Source organism: Cynocephalus volans, chromosome 17, assembly GCF_027409185.1.
Source record: "Cynocephalus volans isolate mCynVol1 chromosome 17, mCynVol1.pri, whole genome shotgun sequence".
NCBI classification, from domain to species: Eukaryota; Metazoa; Chordata; class Mammalia; order Dermoptera; family Cynocephalidae; genus Cynocephalus; species Cynocephalus volans.
The window spans coordinates 23,930,513-23,952,126 of NC_084476.1; the positions used below are offsets into that span (position 1 = coordinate 23,930,513).

A 21,614-nucleotide genomic window follows, 5' to 3' on the forward strand; every position below is an offset into this window, starting at 1 on the left:
GAGTCCCTAGGGTTAGGCAAGGCCAGTGGGGCTCTTAGTGCCAGGCCAGACCAGAGAGCCCCTAGGGGCAGGCCACCCAGGGGTCCCCTTAGTACCAAGCCAGGCCAAGGAAGCACTTGGGGCAGGCCTGGCAGTCCCTTAGCAGAAGGGGGTCCATTAGCGGCAGCAGGGTTCTGAATAGTAGACCTGGCCAAGGAAGCCCTTAGTGCCGTGTATTCTGTTATAGCCACACGAAACAGACTAAAATAGAAAATTGGTACCAGGAGTGGGGTGTTGCTTATAACAGACACTTGAAAATGTGGAAACGTCTTTGGAACTGGGTGTCAAGGAGAGTTTGGAGGAATGTCTTAGAGACCAGTAAAATGGTGGTGAGCAGAATGCTTATGGAAATATGGACTGTGAAGACCATTTGAAGGAGGTCTCAGTTAGAAATAAGGAGTTTATTGGAAACTGGGGCAAAGATGACCCTTGTTGTGAACTGGCAAAGAACCTGGCTGTGTTGTGTCCATGCCCTAGGACTTTGTGGAAGTTGGAACTTAAGAGTTATGAACCAGAGTATTTGGTGGAAGAAATTTCTAAGCAGCAAAGCATTAAGGAAACTGAATGGCTTACTTGTAACAGCCCACTCTGTGTTATGATGGCAGAGGCATGACATAAAGTCAGAATTTAAAAGGGAAGCAGAGTGTAAAGATTTGGAAAATTTGTAGCTTGGCCATGTGGTAGAGAAGCAGAGAGCATTTTCAGAAGGAAAATTCAATGGTACTAAGAAGATTGATACAAAAGAACAGGACTGTCAAGAGAAGGAGGAAAAGGCCCTGAAGGCATTGCAGAAGCCAAATGGTCTTGGGTAACTGGCTTGAGGAGCCCTCCATGGTCTCACTGCTCAGGGTCACCTTGGGAAACTGCTTTTAGCACCAGTACTCTGGCTGCTTTAGCTGCTCCAGGTGTGGCTAAATTGGCCCCAGGTGTGGCTGGACCCACAGCTCTGGAAAATACAAGCCAGAAGCCTTGGTGGAGTCAAATTTCTGTAATTAAAATAAACACTGAAAGTGAATACACGTTTTTTGTTGGATTTTTATTATTCAAATAAACAGCTTTCAGATTTACTAGTCTATCAATTCTGTCATTTCCCCCTCTCCTGATAATTTGATTTCATTCTTTTGTGTTTAGTATATCCATTCTCCTGTGAATCTTAGGTTTGTTATTACTTTCTCACCTTCTTATGATGAATAAGTAGTTTTAGAATATTTTGATATTTGGGGCCGAGCCCGTGGCGCACTCGGGAGAGTGCAGCGCTGGGAGCGCGGCGACGCTCCCGCCGCGGGTTCGGATCCTATATAGGAATGGCCGGTGCGCTCACTGGCTGAGTGCCGGTCACGAAAAAGACAAAAAAAAAAAAAAAAAAGAATATTTTGATATTTGTTGTTTAATAATGACATACAAGGGTGTGAATTTGCTTTAGAAAAGAAATTTGATTTTATCTGCTTCATTTTAGCAATTTAACTATGATGGACTTTAGTATGATTTTCTCTTTTCTTTTTTATTCAGAGTTGGGGTTTGCCGATCTAATTGGGGTTCTTTAATCTGCGGATTGATGTACTATACCCATTTTGGAAAATCCTCAGCAATTACACCTTCAGTGATGGCTTCTGCCCCCTTCTCTCTCCCACTCTGTCCCCCTCTGAATCCAATTACCCATACGCAGTTGTAATGAGGCCATCCACCTCTGGTTCTTTCCTCAGGGAAAGCCCTTCAGGGATTTGGGTGGAAATTCCAGTGAGTCACTAGTCAACCATGGAAGACTGTGACAAATTCACTTGTGGCCTTTGTAGTTTTTAGCTTGCTTCTTTAGCACACACATCCTGCAGCTTTAAAATGTGCCAAAAATCTTGAGGGACCAATCAGCAGCCCTGTCCCTCTGGGGAAACAATCTCCCAAGTGCTTTGAGATTCAGGAAGATTTTATTCTGACTTTTAGGAAACCTTGGCCTGGCTCCTCAATCCTCTATGTTCCTCTCCAGAACACACAGAATGTCCTGTAGAAAACACCAACGACATTGTGAGACAGGAGGTGCTCAGTTTCCTTGGGATCAGGTTTCCAAACATGCATCTGGGTTTCCAGCCACTCCTCCAGGCCCTCCTCTAGAGGAAATCTACTGTGGCCAGTTAGACCTATTTTCAGCATTACCATGGGCAAAATGAGACCACAAAGGGCTGGCTTATGCAAATCCAGTGGCTGGGCATGCTCAGTAGAGAGGGATTCTGTAACCCTGGCGGTTGAATGACCTTCCACTACAGGAGCTAGAGAGCACAGAATATTCTCAAATATGTCTGGTGCCTGTGATAGGGTCTGACCAATGAGCATGCTCCAAGAAGAGACCAGCTGAGCATGTGAAAGACTGTGTTACACAGCTGGGAACCACACTTTTTGTTGAATATTCATTAGACAGTGAAACTATAAAAGCCAGATCCCAGCAGAAGGTGGGGATGGTGCTCAGTCTCCTGGAGGCAGCCTTCACTCTGCCTATGGAATGTGTATTTCTTTCTCTTTGTGTCAAATTTGCCTTCAGTGAGCATCTGCTCACTTTCTTGAGCCAGCCTGCACTCGATACTGAACTTTTTGTGTGTATTGCATGCTTTTGTGTTAAACTTGGTGCAGGCCCTGCCCAATCTGTGGAGCTATGCCGCTCATGCTCACTGTCTCTGTCTCTCTCTCTTTGTCAAATCTGTATCTTTTCTATGTTACATTAAACCTATTCTCACTCTCTCTGGTGACTCCACTCTTGAATTCTTTGCTGTGACGGAGTCAAGAACTTGGTGAGAGAATGGGGTGGGTTGAGACCGACTACTGGGAACCCCCAGACATCAGTCAGTGCTTCTTGAGTTGTATGATCTCTCATGCCAGCACCAACTGTGAGTGACCAACCAATACTTCCCTGGTTTCTCTGTCCCCCAGGTGGGCGATCATCAGTCCCTATTGATAATTAGCAAAAACCCTGCCCTAGAGTTCTCTCTTTATGAAATTCAAGTTCATCTAATTATTGTTTCCACAACTCTGTTATGCCTTCGAAGACAGGATTTTTATAGTTTATCTGGCTTTTTCCTAGTCATTGTGTTGAGCATCGAGCTGTGGCAACATCTATATCCTAATGAGAAGCTGAAGTTATGGCACATTTGTTTTTTAACAGCTTTTATTGAGATGTAATGTACATGCCATACAATTCACCCATTTAAAGTGTGTGACTTGATGGATTTTAGTACACTCAGAGTTTTGCAATCATCACAGGAATTGTAGAACACTTTCATTACTCCAAAACTAAATCCCTTAGCCATCATCCCCAATAATCCCATCCCCTCCAACCCTAGGCAACCATTAATCTATTTTTCTACAAATCTCCTTATTTTGGACATTTAATAAGAAGGGTATCATCATACATTGGATTAGTCCATTTTGTGTTTCTATAACAGAAATACCTGAAACTGGGTAATTTATAAAGAACAAAGGTTTATTTGTCTTACAATTCTGGGATAGCTGCATCTGGCACTGGCCTCAGGCTGCTTCTACTCATGGCGGAAAGTGGCAGGCAGCCAGCGGGTACAAGCAGATCACATGGTGAGGGGAAGCAAGAGGTGCCCGAGTCTTTTTAAACAACCAGCTCTCATGGGAACTAATACAGTGAGAACTCATTACTGCCCCCCCCCAAGAGAGCATTAATCCAGTCATGAGGGATCTGCCCACATGACTCAGTGTTTCCAACACTGCCACATGGGATCAAATTTCCACATGTGTTTTGGAGGGGACAACACATCCAATCTCCATCATACATTATGGGGTCCTTTGCGACTGGCCTCTTTCACTTAGCATAATGTTTTCAAGGTTCATACAAAGTTGTATCATGTGTCGGTACTTCAGTGCTTTTTAAGACTGAATAATGTTTATTTACATGGATATCCCACATTTTGTTTATCCATTCATCAGGCCATGGACACTTGGCTAGTTCCACCTTTGGACTTTTGTGAATAATGCTGCTATGACCATTTGTATTCAAGGTTTTGTGTGCATGCATAGTTTTATTTCTCTTGATATATAGAACTAGGAGTGGAATGCTTGATCATATGATAACTCTACACTGAATCAATTGAGGAACTTTCAGTCTATTTCCAAAGTGGCTGCACCATTGTACAGTTTTCCAAGCCCTGTGTGAGGATTTTAATTTCTCCATATCCTTACAACACTCTTTTTTATGCATTTTTCTGAAGCATCTGGAGGACTTGAGATACCAACTGCCTTCGGTTGTTCCTGGGTCTGCTGGGACTGTGAGGCGGAAGGAGGGCCTAAGACTGCACCCTTGGCAGGGTGCCCTTTGAGGTGGTGGAGGGGGTTTGCAGGCCCCGGGATGGGAGCAGGTTGCCACGAGTTGAGGGCCTGGAGGGGCAGGAGTTGTGATGGGCGCCAAAAGTAGAGAGGGGCTTGGCCAAAAGCCTAGAGCACCGGGTAGTCCCAGGCGGTCTCCCGTCCAACTACTAAACAGGCCCGACCCTGCTAAGTTTCCCAGGTCACAAGGAGATGGTCGCATTCGGGTGTTATGGCCGTAGACACCTGCGACTTCCTTCCGGCGTCACAAGAGGGCGTGCTTAAGCGGCCCTCCCGCCAAGGCCCCATTCCGCCATCCCAGAGACGCTTTGGGGTCGTGGGGATCGAGCCCCACCCCCTCGGAAACAGGAAAAGACAGACGCCGGAGCACCCCAACACACACAAGCACAGGCTCCAAGATCCAGAGCCAGAGGAAGGGGCAGAGCGAGAGCGGGTCTGGCTCATCGGGGCAGCATCTCTTATGGGTGGCTGGGGTGGCTTTGGCTCGGCCGGGAGGAGGGGACGAAATCGCGGCGTAGCCGTTACCCCAGGGGCCTCATTACGTGCTTGCAGGGGTCGGTCGTGCCACCTCCTGCTGTCACTCCAGTCATCCCTCTGGCGGGATGACCCGGGGGCCTGGGATGTGGGATTTTGCGTTGGATTCCGGTTGTGGACGAGGGGGGCTGCTTGTGTGGGTCGAGTTCTTGCCTCCTTCCTCCCGATTTCCCTCCCTCCCATTGGCTCATTCGCTCCTAGTGAGCGAAACAAGCGCGACACATTCAGGGAACACCAAAAATTCCAGTGAAAGACGGAGCAGGCTAGGACCTGAAGTTGGGCTTGGAGAAGTCAATACTGTAAGTAGTTGGGACGGTTTCTAGGAGTGATGGAAGATTTAGAGCAGTGGAGTAAAATGATCTCATTCATTTTCATTTTTATAAGTTTGCTCTGGAAGCTGTGTAGAAAATAGGTTCCACTTGAGAATGGAAATAAAAAATGAGGATTAGAGCCAGTAGCCATTGCTCCATTTTTCAAATTTGTCAAAATAGACTTGTCCATTTTTAAAAGTGACCATAGTGTGTACCAGCTCTGCACTCTGTAGAGACTCTCCAGCTAATAGTTGCAAAATCTCCAGCTAATAGTTGCATATATGCATATATGTATGCACAGAAATAAACAACCGTTTAATACTCCTGACCACAGAAACCTTACAATGCACAGAGGAACAAAGGAAGCGCTAGAGGAGGCTCCAGCCAGCGCAGGAGCCCCAGCGTGGCTATGCGGTGCAGCTCGGCCTCTTGCCGGCCAGGAGGGGAAGACCTTGCGCCTTGCTGCACTTGCACGTCTGGTCCTGTCAGCCAAAAACAGGATCTGTCGGTCTTCCTCTTTCTCAGCTTCAACTAGCTTCAACTGCATCCCAAGCTGCTGATGGAAAGTGTAGTTAATTCTTCCCCTCATTTGTGGATGAGCTGGAACAGATCCAAACAAGGACAGTTTCAGAGATTTGGGGGAGGATGCCGCTCCTGTCCCCTCATAGGAACAGGTCTTTCCAAGGCCACCTGTTATCTCCAGGATACTAAGTCAAATGGACACTTTTTTCAGTCCTTATTTTACTTTACTTTTCAGCAGCATTTGAGCCTCCCTCCTCCCTTCATTTTTTTTATATACTAAATTAAAACTCTATTGAATAAAAAATGCTCTTTAAAACATACAATTGGGTGGACTATCCCATATGCACTTAAGCTGAACATGACAGTCACTTTACATGGAACGTCAAACAAATTGGTATTTCTTCTAGTACAAAATTCTTTCTATAGATGTTTTATAATAAACAAAATGTGCGACACTAGGTTTATAAATAATGTGTTTGAAAAAACTGGTAGATTTCTAAAGCATATAGTATTTCAAATAAATTTATTCTGTATAGTCTATTCAAAAACAATTTCAATTTTTTTGCATTCTAAATAAAATCTAAGTGCCAACATCAAAACTGATGGTCACCACAGAAAACTGATTCTTAAACTCATAATGGAATACAAATTCTGAATTAATGTGCATTCAGTGAATTAAGTAGAGTAGAACCAAGAAATACCAGTTATTGCCATATAGCACACATACGGACATTATTTAATAGTCGAGTTTTAATAATTTCTTTAGGAATTTTTTTAAGTTTCTCACATTAATGTCTAAAATATGTTTTAAAATTCTATCATTTAAGATTAATAATTTTCAGGAAAAGAAAAGCATTAATGTCAACAGTTGCATCACTACTATTCAGTTGAACCATATGAAACTGCCAATACTCAGCTGTTTTTGACCTATAAAATGACAATTTTGCACAGTTCAACTCAATACATTCTGAGGAAAAAAGTCCTAACCATAATTAATAAAGCCATTCATGACGGAATACAAAGAAAAATGTGTTTTAGGAGAAAAAAAGACTAAAGCAGGATTTGGCCATGCCACAAAACCCATGAGAAAGGTCCAAATTGGCATACTTTATGTGTGCGTTATTTTCACGTCTGCCCTCGTATGTTCATACAGTATCTGCTTATATTATACACAGTAAATCAAAAATACTCCTACATACCTGCACACACAGATATGCTTTCAAAATATTGGGTGATTGCTCAATCTGTCCCTCCTTAATCATGTCTACAAAGACCACCCCCCCACACACACAACTTTTGCCATATACGGTAATGTTCACAGGTTCCAGGGATTAGGACTTGCATACCTTTTGGGGTTTGGGGGGGACTTACCACTGATTCTAAACTCCACAAAAACAAGGATTATATCTGCTTTGCTCATTTTCCCTAAACAGTAGTCCTGGAACATAGATACTTGTTGAACAAATGAATCATAACACCTGTCTTTAGTATTTCATGGCACTTATGACAATTTCCAATTTTATTCTCATCTATGTATTTATTCACTTAGTGCCCATTTTTGCTACCTGGGGGCAAATTCTTGTCTTTTTTTTTTTTTAACCATTGCAAAAATACTGCCCACCCTCCACCTGCTCCGAGCAGAGTGCCTGACCCCGTGGATGCTTATTTTCACTAAGTGAATGAATGAATGTCATGGTAACAATTAGGAAGATGTCAACATAGCCTCAGGAGTACATTTTCAAAGAACTTTTCAAAAAATTTGACATTAATAATCTAAAAATTCTCCAACATGTGTGCCAGACCACACTCGCATATTCTCCATGCTGTGTTCTCTATAAGTATCACCTGATTATAATTCAGTGTGTTTGCTCTGTGTCTCTGATTAAGTTGGAGAAAGCTACAGAAACTAACAACTAACAAAATTGCCCCACCCCAAACTGAATTAAAATAATTGAAGTCGAAAAGAATGTTTCCTTAAAAATAGGCATTTAAGTTAATTTGCAGATTTTAACTGTTTAACTGTGTTATTATGATTCCTATCAATACATCACAAGCAACTTCCTAAGAGAGTATGACGAGACACTTTCTCTTTAGTTCTTCTGTAGGAAAATAACATCTCTCCTAGTCTGCCACCTTGTGACTGCTTCATTTTCCTGCTTTGCTAGTTTTTAATAAAAGAATCTCAGTGGTCTTAGGAAGACTTTGCTTTTCCAGAAGAAAACTTATTTGGTTCCTTGGCTTAAAGGACTTGCTTCTTTTCAGGATGCCAGACAATAGGGTGAGCTGATAGAAAAGCTAAATTTGGTTTAAAAGTGTATAAATGTAGTGCCTGCTGTGTGCCAAGCCCAGGAGGAAACAGGAAACAGAGAATAATATGAACCAATTGTTTTCCATTCCAAGCTCAGTGTTGGGTGGGGGGGTTATGAATGCAAGGCCATGAGCAAAAGAATAAAAAGAAGAGAGGCAGGGACTCAGAATGCAACTACCTGACTTCAAGCTTTCTCCTGGAACACTGGGGTTACCTGTGTTGATGCTCTAGGCTGCAGAAAGCTGGTCTTTTTCCTGCCTAATGGCAGGTATCTTATCTTCAACTTCCCTGCTGTTCTTTGCACCATGCTTGGGGCATTGAGCAAAGACTAGTTGCTTCCTAGTGAGGGTGCACTGGAGCAATCTCTTTCTGCAAAAAGTTGATCCATTCCACGTGGCTGGCTACAGCAAAAAGCAAGAGCTATTCTTCAGACAAAAATGAGTCAACAACATGAGGTTGTGTTCAGGCATGGAATAATCTGGGGAATTGCTAAAATGTTTGAAAACAAAATATACTTTTCTTTAACCAAAATAGACCTTCGTAGTGCAGCTGCGCTACATCTGCCATCCTTTGAGGAAAATGCCAGAGAAGCATTAATTGTTCTCAGAAGATGAGATTTGCAAAAGCCTACAGAGAATCATTCAGTGTTTCTCAGTGAAGGCGTTGCTGATATGCTAGATAAAACAGTTGCACCTTTCGCAGGACTGGCCTAGGCATTGAAGAAGGTTTATCATCCCTGGATCCTGGACACCAAATGCCAGTAGTGCGCTCCAGTTGCTGTAAAAACTAAAAATGCTCCTCCCCACCCCGTTTCTAAAACCTCTCCTAGGACTAGGGTTGTCCATGGTTAAGAACAACTGTATCTCTTCACTTTTACCAGTGGGTGAATTGAGGCTCAGAGAAGGAAGGAAGTTGCCTAAGTCACAGACAAGACATACATAAAACAAGAGAAGATTTATTGAAAACCCACTACGCAGAACTCAGGCATTCTACCTAGAGCCCTGGGAGGTGGGTGGTGGGGGCACAAGAAATGCTAAATATGGTCTATATCCTCAGAAGAAGAGAGGAAGAACATGAAGGAACTAATGTTTTACTGGAAATCTATTGCATTCTAGCACTTTCTAAGCCTTTTCATGTTATCTTTGAAACAACTCTTTGAGGAAACTGAGGCTCACAGATGTTAAGTTGTGGAGTCAGAATCTGAACCCATATTTTCCTGAATCCAAAGCCAATTACCTTTTCACCATTACTTTCCAATGTATGTGCAACCATAGAAACTAGCGTTTTTAAAAATTACACAAAAATTGGAAAAAAGATAAAAGGATAACTATGTGTCCTTTCAAAGTGATACTAGAGCACTGATAAGATCTTCTAGGGTCACCTAGTTCCCCTGGTAAATGTGACTATGTTTAACTTACTATTTACTGTTGTTTATAAGGGCTAGACTCTATGAAATTAGAGATTAATAAAAAACTGAGAAAGGGCTTATTATTTTTCTGGTAGACATGTAAATGATTTCTGTCTAATCAAGAAGACAATCACGAAGATTGTGAATTTATTGCCCTGTAGGAGGACATTAACCACTTTGTATCTAAACAGTTTTATTCCAGAATTTTTTTCTTTTGCTGATTTACATCAGTGTCTCATATATTCCTTTGAACCAGCTGTCATTTTTCTGACTCCTATGATAATGAGTTAATGAAATCTTTGACACATGCTTACTATATATATATTATATGAGAGTTATATTTTGTAACTCTTTGAGAATTTTACTTTAATACTAGAATAAGCCAATAAGTGGTTGGCTGCTGTAGTGTGAGAGTATAGCTCTACATGTTATGGTGACTATTAAAAGAAAAACTTTAGATAAATTAAATTTAAATTTAACAGAGTTTGTTTGAGCAAAGAATAATTCATGAATTGGGCGGCACTCAGACCAGAAGAGGCTCCTCAGCATAGGGAGGCTGCATTTATGGACAGAAAACAGAAGTGAGGGACAGAAACAGCTTCACTGATTACAGCTCTGAGTTTGCCTTATTTGAACATGGTCTGATCCGTTGGCCACCTGTGATTGACTGAGACTCAGCTACTTGTTATGAAAGTTTACTCCTAGTTAGGCTTTCAGTTAATGTACTAAGTTAGTTTGTTCTTTCTTATGTAGGGACTGTCAAGCTACACAACTATGCCAGTTGTCAGAGCTGAGGCAATAGCTATACTAATTGTATGGTTAGGGCCATTCATAACTAAAGCCAAAATGTTTCATTATTTTAATTATACTAAGTTTCCATTTGTATTGTCAGGGCTAGGGTTCAGACCCTTCAAACCCATTGTACAGACTGGGCCACACACAGACTTGCCCTCACACACAGGCCCACACTAGGTAATTGGGAAAGATACCGGGAGCTGGTGGCGGATGAAACAAACTCAGTCCTCAGCAGCAGCAGCCTCCAGCAGCGGCAGCAGCAGCAGCAGCAATAGCCTCTTGCAGGGGTCTCGGGGCACTGACAGCAACAGCTTGCAGTGGCGGTGGTGACCTCCCCAGAGGCATCCCGGGGGTGGGGTCCCTGTGGATCAGAGCTGCACCCAGGACACCTGGGTGCACATGTGCAATTACATTAGACAATAACCAAGGAACACCTGGGCGCACATTCATATTTACATCAAATGCTCGGCAAGATTCTGAATATCTGAGGGGACATGACCATTTTTCCTTCACTTTCGCTACAGGGACTCAAAGTACGGAAGTGGCCTCAGGCCAAATTTAGTTTAATTAAATAAGTTATACGAAGGATAAGAAAGGTGAATGCTGGAAGAATCAAAGAAGAGGATTTCTTGAGCTGGTCATTGGAAGAAGGGTAATAGACCTTCCAGGAGGGACTGCAGCATGAGCAAAAGAAGAAAGAAATAGGGTGTTTTTTTCTGTAGAGGCTGTAATTAGAGGAGAGACACCTAGTTTGGTCTTTTTCCTCAGGTCATATTTTTTACCATATAGGATGCAGAAGGTGAAGATTAAAAAAAATAATAATAGACTGTAGTAGAAATTCACAAGGGCAAGGATTGGAGCTATGTTGATCAACAATATATTCTCAGTGCTTAAACATAGTAGGCCTACAACAGCTATTTGTTGAATGAATAAGTTGATCAAAATGAAAAAATATGATTATCTTCCCTTCATTGAACACTTACTATGCACCAGGCACTGTCCCAAGGTTTTACATAAGTAACTGCATCTGGGCCAGCTGGTTAGCTTAGCTGGTTAGAGCGCAGTGCTGATAATACTGAGGTCAAGGGCTCAGATCCCTGTACGAGCCAGCCACCAAAAAAATTAAAATAATAATAATAATTGCATCCAGTTCTCACATTTATGGTAAAAAGCAGAGTTTTTTTATTTTTAAAATTAAGTCCAACTTATGGCAAAGCTACAACATGGATAATCTTTATCTTTGGGGCTCCTTGACCCTTTCCCCAAGGGACCAAGATCTGAGACATAATTTTTCTTCTCACAGCCCAAACTCCCTCCCCACTGCCCAAGTCTGATGGTGTCAGTGTCATTGGAATAAACCAGCCCTAAATGATGTGCTATTGGGAGAGGCCCAGATGGTGCTCTGTGTAACATGGATACCTGATGTGCTACTAAGAAGGGTCCAGATGGTGCTCTGGGTAACCTGAGGCCATGTGTAAGTACTTGCTGAATTTTAGTAAGTGGTTCCAAAGGCAAAGATACCTGGGATTCTTGGTTTTCTTACCTACAGGGAACCCTCATATTGTGGTAGAAATTTCAAACTAGGAAAGAGAAAAAGGGATCTGCTTCCACCCCTGCCCCAAACCAAGTGGGAGGAGAACACTGGGCCTTTTATGAGAAGATTGCCTATTTCTGGATAGTAGAATGGTATGCCAGACATAGAGGTGTATGATCTGGATCCCCCCTGCAAGGAAGGACTCACTGTCTAGCTGTGAGGAGTGTGGTTAGCTGACAGCTTCCAACTGCTTATTTCTTCAGAGTCACATCAGCTTTTGAGCTGAGGTGCTGGTCTTCTTGGGGTGGCCCCAGCCAATGACTGAGCAAAACTGTAGTACAGGGCCTCTCCGTTTCAGCCTGCCATGAGACTCCTCTAACATGCTCCAGAGGTCCCAGTGGGCTGAAAGAGACCCTATCAGAACTGGTTTTGAGCTGGTACCAGCAGAATGTGTAATCACCCCGGATGCTAGAGGACCAAGGAGTATTTCCACTCTGGCACATGAATCAAACAAGCTTGTGTTTCTGGCTATTCATCTTGGCACTGACTATGACTTGACATTATGTAACATGACTTGAATGTTCCCACTGGATTTCTGAATGAACGATTTATTCAATTAATTGAGAGTGTGGCTGGGGAGAAGGTCACTGAGCCCAGTTAGTTTCAGTCAAGTTAAATGGTTATAAATGGTCATATATGAACTCCACAAACCCTTTACTCACATGCTGACTCATTACTTGGGCCAGTCATTTCTCAGCTACCTGGCAGACTGTCACTCCTCCCCGGGTCACTTATAAAACACTCTATATTTGATGTTGGGTGGAGTAGACTTAATGTTGTTGGTGGCCAGGTACTTGAAGTGATAAATGACAGGGGATAGCTACTTTTTGCTTTGGAAGTGTCTTCTAATTTCCTATTAGAAGAGCAGCATTCTCCAAATCATCCATCCGCCATTCATCTTTCAAAAACTTATTAATCAGGAGAGAATTGTTACTCATCCATTACTTGATCACTCTTGCAGTACACCCATAGTGCCACATTTTCAAGAAATCTGAATGCAGTATCAGTCAGACAAGTCTGAGGGGCTACAGCATTGCTTATTCCTGTTCCTTCTATTCAGCCATCTGCCCTTTATGTTAGAAGCATCAAGCCCTGACCTGTGTAGTGAAGTCAGTATGAATAGGGACTCTGGGATCAGACTGTCTTGGTTTAATGTGGTTTCTCCCATTTACTGGCTGTCTGACCTTGTTAAGATTACTTAACCTCTCTAAGTCTTAGTTCATACCACTGTAAAACAGGATAATAGTCCCTTCCTTGTACAGGTATTATGAGGATTAAATGAAATAATATTTTTAAAGCACTTATATAACTCTTTCTGTGTTCTTACTTTATTTCTAGCATCAAAATATTATTTTTATATATCTGGCCCCAGGGCAGATGAAATTTGTAATGCTGCAGAATATGTTCCCATTAAAACTATTTGTCTTGGTAAGTAGACTCTGGCATAATTCTATGCTCAGAGCTCCTTGAGCAAATATGACTTTGAACAAGACTTTTATTTGATTACTAGATTATTTCTAAGTTTATTGGAGTCTGAAGGCCTCAAATATAAAACTAGCTTATGCAACTTGACTGTTAATATGTAGAGTCAATTCAGGTGACAATGTCATGTTCTTAAAAGATTGGTGGATTTGGGGCTGGCTGTTTAGCTCACTTGGGAGAGCATGGTGCTGGTAACACCAAGGTTAAGGGTTTGGATCACCATACTTGCCAGCCACCAAAAGAAAAAGAGAAAAAAAATAACTTTAAGAAAAAAAAGATTACTGGGCTTTTTGAGGCCTGCACACTCATACTCTGTGTGTGTGTGTGTGTGCGTGTGTGTGTAATTTTTTTAAATTTTTAACTTATGGAGTACAACCTGATGTTTTGATATATGTATACATTGTGGAATTCAGTCCTGGAATGACTCTTGACCCTACCCAGTGCAATAAAAGAGATGGTTGGAAGGCTGGCTCTCCAGGTGGTGACAGACGACAGCTTGTACATTCAGTCCATCTGCTGCTGTTGTGCTGACCGAGACTCGTTCAGCACATGTCTGTTCCTCCCCTGGCAGAAAGGAAAGAGTCCACTTCCCCGGGCCCACAGGCTGGCAGAACAACTCAACTCCCACCCCTTTCTCCCTCCCAGAAAGCAAAGAAACTTTACTCCCCAGGGACCCTCCATTTCCCCCTCCAGGGGATCAGGAGAGGACCTGAGTCCATTAAAGCTTGTGTTGTGAATTTGTGTTCCATAGATAAAGCTCCACTCATCTGGAGGGAAAAAATTCTTCTGGCTCTATATGTGGAATTAGGTGGTCAGTCCAAATTAGACCAAATCACATTTTCTTATTCCTCCTCTTCATTACTACTGGCTCCTCTCTTTCCCTATACAATTTTTCTTCACTTTCTACCTTATAGTTAGATTCTTTTCAAATCATCTCCACACTGGCCAGGAGTTCCTTGAGACCACAGCCTCCATCTTATTTATGTCCTTAGCCCTCAAAGTGCCTGGTATAGGCCTAGCATAGAGTAGGCATTTGATGATGGTAGTTGGATTAAGTCAAATCATTATTTTTTTCAAAAATCCTTTAGTAGCATCATCTTCTAAGGCAAATTGCTGCACAACAGAAAAAATTACACTACAGTCAAATGCTGTACCCTGTGTATTTCACATTATACAGTAGATGTATTCCACGTAGATGGGTGGCCAAGAACTTTTTTTAATTGAATCTTGAATCTTTGTTTTATATACTGGCCTGGGAGATACATCAGTGGTTATTCTTTTTTTTTTTTTTTTTTTTTCATCCTTCCCCATCTTTCTACCTCTTCCAATCCTCCCAATACAAAAGTTGTTAGTTCATTTGACTGTGATATTTGTTGATCATCTGTAACTTGTGAGAGTATTTTCAGATCATTAATCCACAGTTCCTACCACAAATATTTAAATGTATTCTGGAGTATTATTTAAGGGACTCCTACTGTAAAGGAAAGCATCACTTCTGATGGGCTTAATATTGTATTAGCTCGCTTTGGTTTCATTTGGGTTTACTTTCACCAAGCCCCTAGCTGGATTGCATCATACTTCTTGAGTATTTTTGCAGCCTTGACTTTTACTATGTCAGTGTTTATGGGCTATCCTGGAAATGGTTAAGCCAACCACAGAAAATGTGGTAGATTTGAAACAGAAATGAGCAGCCAGAGTTGGGGATAGTCAACTCCATCTTAACAGATAAGATCATCGAAAACATAGGCTTCTGATCAGAGATTTCGGTTCTGTGCTCTCCCTCAACTCCTATGGCCCGATAATATAAATTAGGATGTCACTATCCAAAAGTAATATTCCTATTTACAAAAGGATTTTGTAGAAGGTTACTTTTAATAACAAGGATCCCTAGTGCTTCTAGGATTTAGTGTACAAACATTCCAAAGGTGATACTGTGTATCAGGTGCTCTGGTGGGTACAAAGTTGAACAAGAAAGATGTCTCTACCTTCAGAAGGAAATTTACCTTCCCATAGGGAATTAAAACAGAAACAAAAAGTTCCAATATGGTGCTATGATTAAGAGTGGCAATGGGATGGGATAGAGAAGCTATATATGCAGCAGTGGTACCTGACTCTCCCCCCAGCATCATAACCTAGGAAGAGTGGGGTTCATTTTGCAAACCTGGCAGCTCACTGGCTGCCATCTATTCTTGAAGAGAATTGAACAGAGGGAATAAAGTTCACAGTCTTCACCACCATCTGTCAAACTCTGTTCTCCCATCTCAAGATCAGGAAAACCCACAGCCACCTATGATGGCTGAAGTTCCATAGGCCTCAAAATACCAGTGACTTGATATCGGTTGAGCATGGACTAGGAATGATCACACAAGGAGCTGGGATGACTTTTTTAAGCAGGTCACAAATAGAACGCCACAGTTCCAAGGTTCATTGCCTTGTGCCCAGATCCTCCCATGACACCAGCCTCTTTCTGGTTTGGGGGGGAACAGAAGGAGACCACTGGCACAAGGCATAGACGAGCCATGGATTTAACAACCCAGCTGGTGGCACGGGATCCTAACTCATGATATTCCTCTCACCTGCTTTCCACATCTGCATGCCATCTCCAACTTTCAAGACCTGCCCCAAGTCCCACCTTCTCTGGCAAGCACTCTGACCCTACCAGCTCAACATATGCCAGACATCATGCAGAGGGCTTTATGCACTTCAGCCCACTGAAACTCTGTAGCAAACTATTATGCAGGTATAATGATCCCCAGTAAGAGGGAACTAAGGCTCTGAAAGGTTAAAATCTGTCCTCATGGCTTTAAAATGGTAGAGATAGGAATGAAACCCAGGTCTGCATGACTCCAAGCCTGTGCTCTTAAGCACTTTCTACATGGTACCACCACCCTGGCATCACCCTCTTTGCTATAGTCTGTAGTTGGTACCACTCGGTTGGGTCATTTCATATCCTTGTAGAATTCAGTTTTTACTGAGTGTATGAAGCATTTCTCCAATTTCATTAACGGTTCTTTGAAGGAAGGGATGATATCTTGTACTTCTTTTCTCTTATCGGCCTATAGTGATTAAATACTTTTCATTTATTGTGGGGAGAGGGAAGGCCTCAGAGAATAAGGAAATGGAATTGGATTGGGTTCAGAGAATAAGGAAAAGAAATTAAAATGCACTGAATACCAGACACCATACTTTAAAGACATTGTTTTATTCAACCTGTTTTAACACTTTATGATAGGTTCTACATCTTTGGTAGAGTTTCTTTCTTCCCTAGGCTTGGAAAAATTGAGTAACTCACCTAATTCCACACACCATGTGAGCTGTGGAACAGAGATTCTCACACATCCCATTTCCCAGTTATGCCCCATTCCTGCCACATATAACTGGCTTTCTTATTCCAAGCCAGATCCACAGTTAAATCTGGTTCCAAATGGCAGCCCTATAGAGCATCTACTATTTTGCTTGAGAATGTTTTGAGAAATTTAAGGTCACTAAATTGATCTAAAGAAGATGGGATTGCCAAGTTTTAAAAGGGCAGGAACAATCCTTGGCCTTACACCAGTGAATGAAAGGCCATTTCACGGGGGGAAGGGGAGAAGGTGGTGCCACGTTGATAAAAAACTGGACCCAGAATGAATATAAAGACAGAGGAGCTGGGGAGTGGAGCTGCTGTCAGGGAAAGACTCACTCCTGGCAACTATAGAGAAGACAATACTACCCCCTGCCAAGATGAAGCTGCTGTTGCTGTGTCTGGGGCTGACCCTCGTCTGTGCTGACAAGGAAGAAAACAATGATGTTGTGCGAAGCAACTTCGATCTGTCAAAGGTAGAGTTGTGGAGCGTAGTGACTTCTGACTTTGGAGGGTGGATTGGAGGATTCTGAAGCCAGGTGGGTCCTACTGGAGGGCAGGAGTTCCTTAACATGTTAGACAAAAGGGGTGGCTTCAGACCTCGGACTAAAAAATGGCAATGCTTGGAGACCTTCATTCTCACTGCAGAGACTGTAGAAAGAGCCCAAGGTGTGGTGCCAATTGATCTGAGTTCTAATTCCATTTTCACATCACAATTATGAGTCCTGACCCACAGTTCAAGCAGAGGAGTATCCATGTGGTATCCCTTCTCTTTTTTTTTTTCTTATCCAATCATTTTACTTATTTATTGCAGATTTCAGGGGAGTGGTATTCCATTGGCTTGGCCTCTGACAGCAGGGAAAAAATAGAAGAAAATGGAAGCATGAGGCTGTTTGTGGAATACATCGAGTACTTAAAGAACTCTTCTCTGTTCTTTAAATATCATACAATGTAAGTGTAGCTTTTTTTTTTCATTGGTAAAGGAAAAATGGAAGCCTGGATATGGTCTTGGACCTCTGCAGATACACCCACACACATACACCCACACAAACATGAGCACACACACATGAGCCTGTGTCTCGAATCAGAGTCCCTCATGTGGCACTGATCCAATACTTGCTGGACCTGAGGCTTTTCAAGATTTAAGACAAGAGTTGATGACAGGAATAAGTTTAATGTGAGCGGGGGAAATAGAGGGTAGAATTATATCAGAATCATACATAATGTGACAATATAGCCTAAATCAAGAGCATAGAATTTGGAATCAACAGCCTGAATTTGAATCTATCTCTTACTAGTGTGTGACCAAGAAAATTCATCTCTTTCCACCTCCATTTTCCCATGGGTAAAAGGGAATGACAATAATTCTCCCTCATGGCACTTTTTGTGCATGCGTGAGGATCAAGTCAGGTAACATTTGCAAAGCACTTACCTGAGGGCTGACACATGGTGAATACTCAGCTAATGATCTAGACAAGCAGTTGTAGAATAGTAACAGTGGGAAGTAGTGGTAGTAGTAATAGTGATGGAAGTAGTTGTTTAAGCTGTTCTTAAAGTATCAAATCAAGTAAAATAAGGTAAATAAAAGCTCTTTGGTGATTGTACACAAAATGTTCAAACATTAAGTGGAATGAGAAACTCAACTTACAAGTAGAGCAGAGGTTGAGGGAACCAGTCTCCTGAATATCTCTTGGACATTAATTCATTCTGTTTTGCAGTGTAAATGGAGAATGTACTGAAAATTATTTGGTTAGTGACCCAACAGAAGAAAATGGTGTATATAGTGTTGAATGTAAGTAAACAAAAAAAAAAGTCTTTGCAAGGAATTTACTAAACCCCAATATCTTCAGGATCTTGGTCAATTCCTGATTAATGCTTATTTGGATAATATAATGGGGGCCATCTAATAGCCAATATCCAGAATTTGGGAGAACTTCGTGTGCAAAAGCCAATGCCTAGCATGTAATACCATCAGATAAAGAAGAAAATTTGGTCATATGTACCTCCTGCAACAAAAGTGAATTGGTAGGGGAAAAAAGTAAATTGGCAGGACAGCTTCTCATTCCCTGGCATCTTTCTGATGATGCCTGGTGGCCACTGCCATAGCACACTGCTCAAGATGTGATGAGCAGTGTGCAAGTGGTGCAAGTCAAATGGGCATGTGATGCAAGTGGGGCTTATGGAGAAGAGACACATCAGTGACAGAGATGCTGAGGGAGGTGGGCAGGTTGCTGCTGTGGCTAAATTTTTCTACCACTAGTGGTCAACCTACCAGTATCTCTTTTCTTCGAAGTTGCCTCATAAAGCCCAGGGAGATGCAAATGGAAGGCATTAGACATCCTCACTCTATCTTTTTCAGGATGTGCACTTGAATTTGTTTTGTGGGACAGACAGGTAAAGGGTTTCAATTACTTCCCATGGACCACAATTCTGAGCTGTGTTCTGTTTCCTCCACAGATGATGGATCCAATACATTTCACATACTTGAGGCAGACTATAATGACCATATTATTTTTTATCTCAAGAATTTTAACAATGAGGAAACATTCCAACTGATGGAGCTCTACGGTAGAGTATTTTCATGCTGATGCTCACCTTGGGGCAGAGAGAGAGAGGAAGGAAGGAACCCTAGATACAGAGTGGTCTTCTCAGTCTTATCCTGGGCTGCCTACCCACCTCTGAAGACAGATGCTTACCTTTGGTAATCTCTTAGGCTTGGTGATGGGAAGATTATAAAATCTCTCACTGTGCCAGAACGATATCCTACTCGTGTCAGATTCGAGACAGGTTTGTCCCACCTCCAAGACTCCTGCCTGAGCAGCAAGTCGGTGCCATCCATTTTCCCATCGGTCTGGAACCCCTTCATTTGCCTTCACAACAAATACACAAGACACAGAAGTTACTGTCACTCTTCCCACAGGCCGAGAACCAGATGTGAGCCCAGAACTCAAGGAAAAGTTTGTGCAAATTTGTGAAGAACATGGAATTGATAAAGAAAATGTATTAGACCTGACCAAAGTCAGTAAGTTTAGCTCTCTGGCTTTCTCTTCCTAAATCCCCATGTTACTGAAGGGAGAACTCTGAAGGAAGGTAATACCCTGAATAAGTCCCCTTTGTCCTAACCTGGACAGTCATCTGGTTTCCCCCCGGGAAATAAACTGGGGTTGGTGTCTGAACGTGCTCTGTTCTGCCTCCACAGATCGCTGCCTCCAAGCCCGAGATGGGGGGGCTCCCTAAGATCCCAGGTTGGTGATCTCTGACCCCGGTGGAGAGGGGGTGGCCCAGGGACCAGTTACTTCCAAAAGCACTGGGGGTTTGTGCCCATGGATTAGAATAAAAGTAATTTGGCAAGGAAGCATGTGGGGACAGCTTGAAATTTGGAGTTGGGGGACCTGGGTTCAGAACCCAGTCCTACCACACACTTCTAAGCATATGACATAAGCAATTAAGTAGGAAACCATGTCTATTTTACAGAGTTGTTATGTGAATGTTATGCTGGTGAAAAGGTCTCAGTAACATAATGTGCTAAAAATCATTAAGACTTTAAGTCTGAAAAGAATAGTAGGGTATGATAATGGCACTCAAATATGTTTCTGCATTTGTAGTCTGTCTTCCAAGCCCATGAGACCATTTCATCCTCCAATTTATGATAAAAATTTCTGCCTTTGATCTTTGCACATCCTTGTCTTCTAATCTGGAATGGAGCTGTCTGGCCTTCCCATCAAACAACCTGTAAAATAGACTGAGTCTCCTCATCTGTTTCCTACCTCAGATTTATTACGGGGCTTCATTCAGATATTGCATGTGAACATCTTAGCAACTATGGCTTGCACAAAGCAAGCATTTAATAAAAGGTAGCTGTGGCTTTGGCCATTATTCCTCAGTTTATCAAAAAGTCTCCAAAACTTCTGATGCTGCAGATGGCAGAAACAAGCCTAGGATCCTTCATTCCTTCCTTTCTCTTTGTCATAGACTGAGTCGGGGAAAGGTTGAGATGGCAGCAGCAATAGAAAAGCAAAACATCATTTCCTCAACACCCTTCCTCCCCAATTCTTATCACATATGCATAGGTTAGAATGCAGGATGGTATGTGTTTCTTGTCCAGTTTTCTCTGCAATAGAACTTCTCTTTGTCCTCAATTCGATCCAACGAATGCTTAATCAGTTTCTGTGTTCTCTTCCTCCTCTGTTTATTTAGTGCTGAGCGAATGCTTCCTCACCTGGACTCCAGCATCCTCCCTTCCTGGTCCCCATGTCTTCTGTGACAAGTTCTGTGACTGATTTCCACCACAGGATCACTGCATCTTCAGGATCTTCCCTAATTGCCTAGGAAGAATCATCAATTGACCAAGAATCAAAGGTTTTCTCTGAATTTCTGACTCTCTTTGCCACACCCAGGGGTGGCATGAATAAGACCTTCTTTCCATGGCCAATAAATGACTAGCCTGGCAGTCATGTGATTTTTCTTCGTGTCTGTAAGAGATGTGGGACTGACAGTGAGTGAATGAGGAGACTTCTTTGGCCCTGCACCCATCATCCTCCTCCAGCTTCTCAGAATCTTCTCTCAGCTTCGGGATCCTCCCCCCTCTGCCGTAATTCTCTGTCTGTTATTTCAAGTTCCGTGAGTGCAGCCCTTTGATTTGCTTATTTCTTAGGGACCTAATAAGACTATTATATATATCATGAGAATATAAGACTTGCCACGTAATTCCTCCATCCTAGAATTCTCTTTTTCAATGGGGCTACTGACAGAGAGATGCTGCTGAGGCTGATACCAGCTCGACATGGTTCAGGACATGCCTCCAGATCCCAGCCTCTCCATACTATCCATCCTATGAAATGGTTTCAGTATCCTTTCACATTCTTGGAAAACCTCCTTCAACCACCATTGTTATCCGTTGTGAATCTATTCAATGAGATTCTATTAAACGTGAGCAATATCTA

The 21,614-nt window shown here is 42.3% G+C and overlaps 1 protein-coding gene across 1 annotated transcript; it reads left to right on the plus strand.

The window, feature by feature from the left end:
* Nucleotides 1-17,051: 17,051 nt before the first annotated feature.
* Nucleotides 17,052-20,935, plus strand: LOC134365996 (major allergen Equ c 1-like). Its single transcript, XM_063082407.1, has 7 exons — nucleotides 17,052-17,147; nucleotides 17,486-17,622; nucleotides 18,390-18,463; nucleotides 19,129-19,239; nucleotides 19,592-19,693; nucleotides 19,871-19,916; nucleotides 20,869-20,935. Exons 1-6 carry the CDS (start codon nucleotides 17,052-17,054, stop codon nucleotides 19,906-19,908), a joined length of 558 nt encoding a protein of 185 aa, XP_062938477.1. The 3' UTR covers nucleotides 19,909-19,916; nucleotides 20,869-20,935.
* The last annotated feature ends 679 nt before the right edge of the window (nucleotides 20,936-21,614 follow it).

Excerpts from the sequence above, each read along its gene's own strand:
- LOC134365996 (XM_063082407.1), top strand. The coding sequence starts at position 17,052 with ATGAAGCTGCTGTTGCTGTGTCTGGGGCTGACCCTCGTCTGTGCTGAC. Across the intron at positions 17,623-18,389 it reads TTCTTTAAATATCATACAAT|TGTAAATGGAGAATGTACTG; the intron begins GTAAGTGTAGCT and ends TCTGTTTTGCAG. Across the intron at positions 19,694-19,870 it reads ATTAGACCTGACCAAAGTCA|ATCGCTGCCTCCAAGCCCGA; the intron begins GTAAGTTTAGCT and ends CTGCCTCCACAG.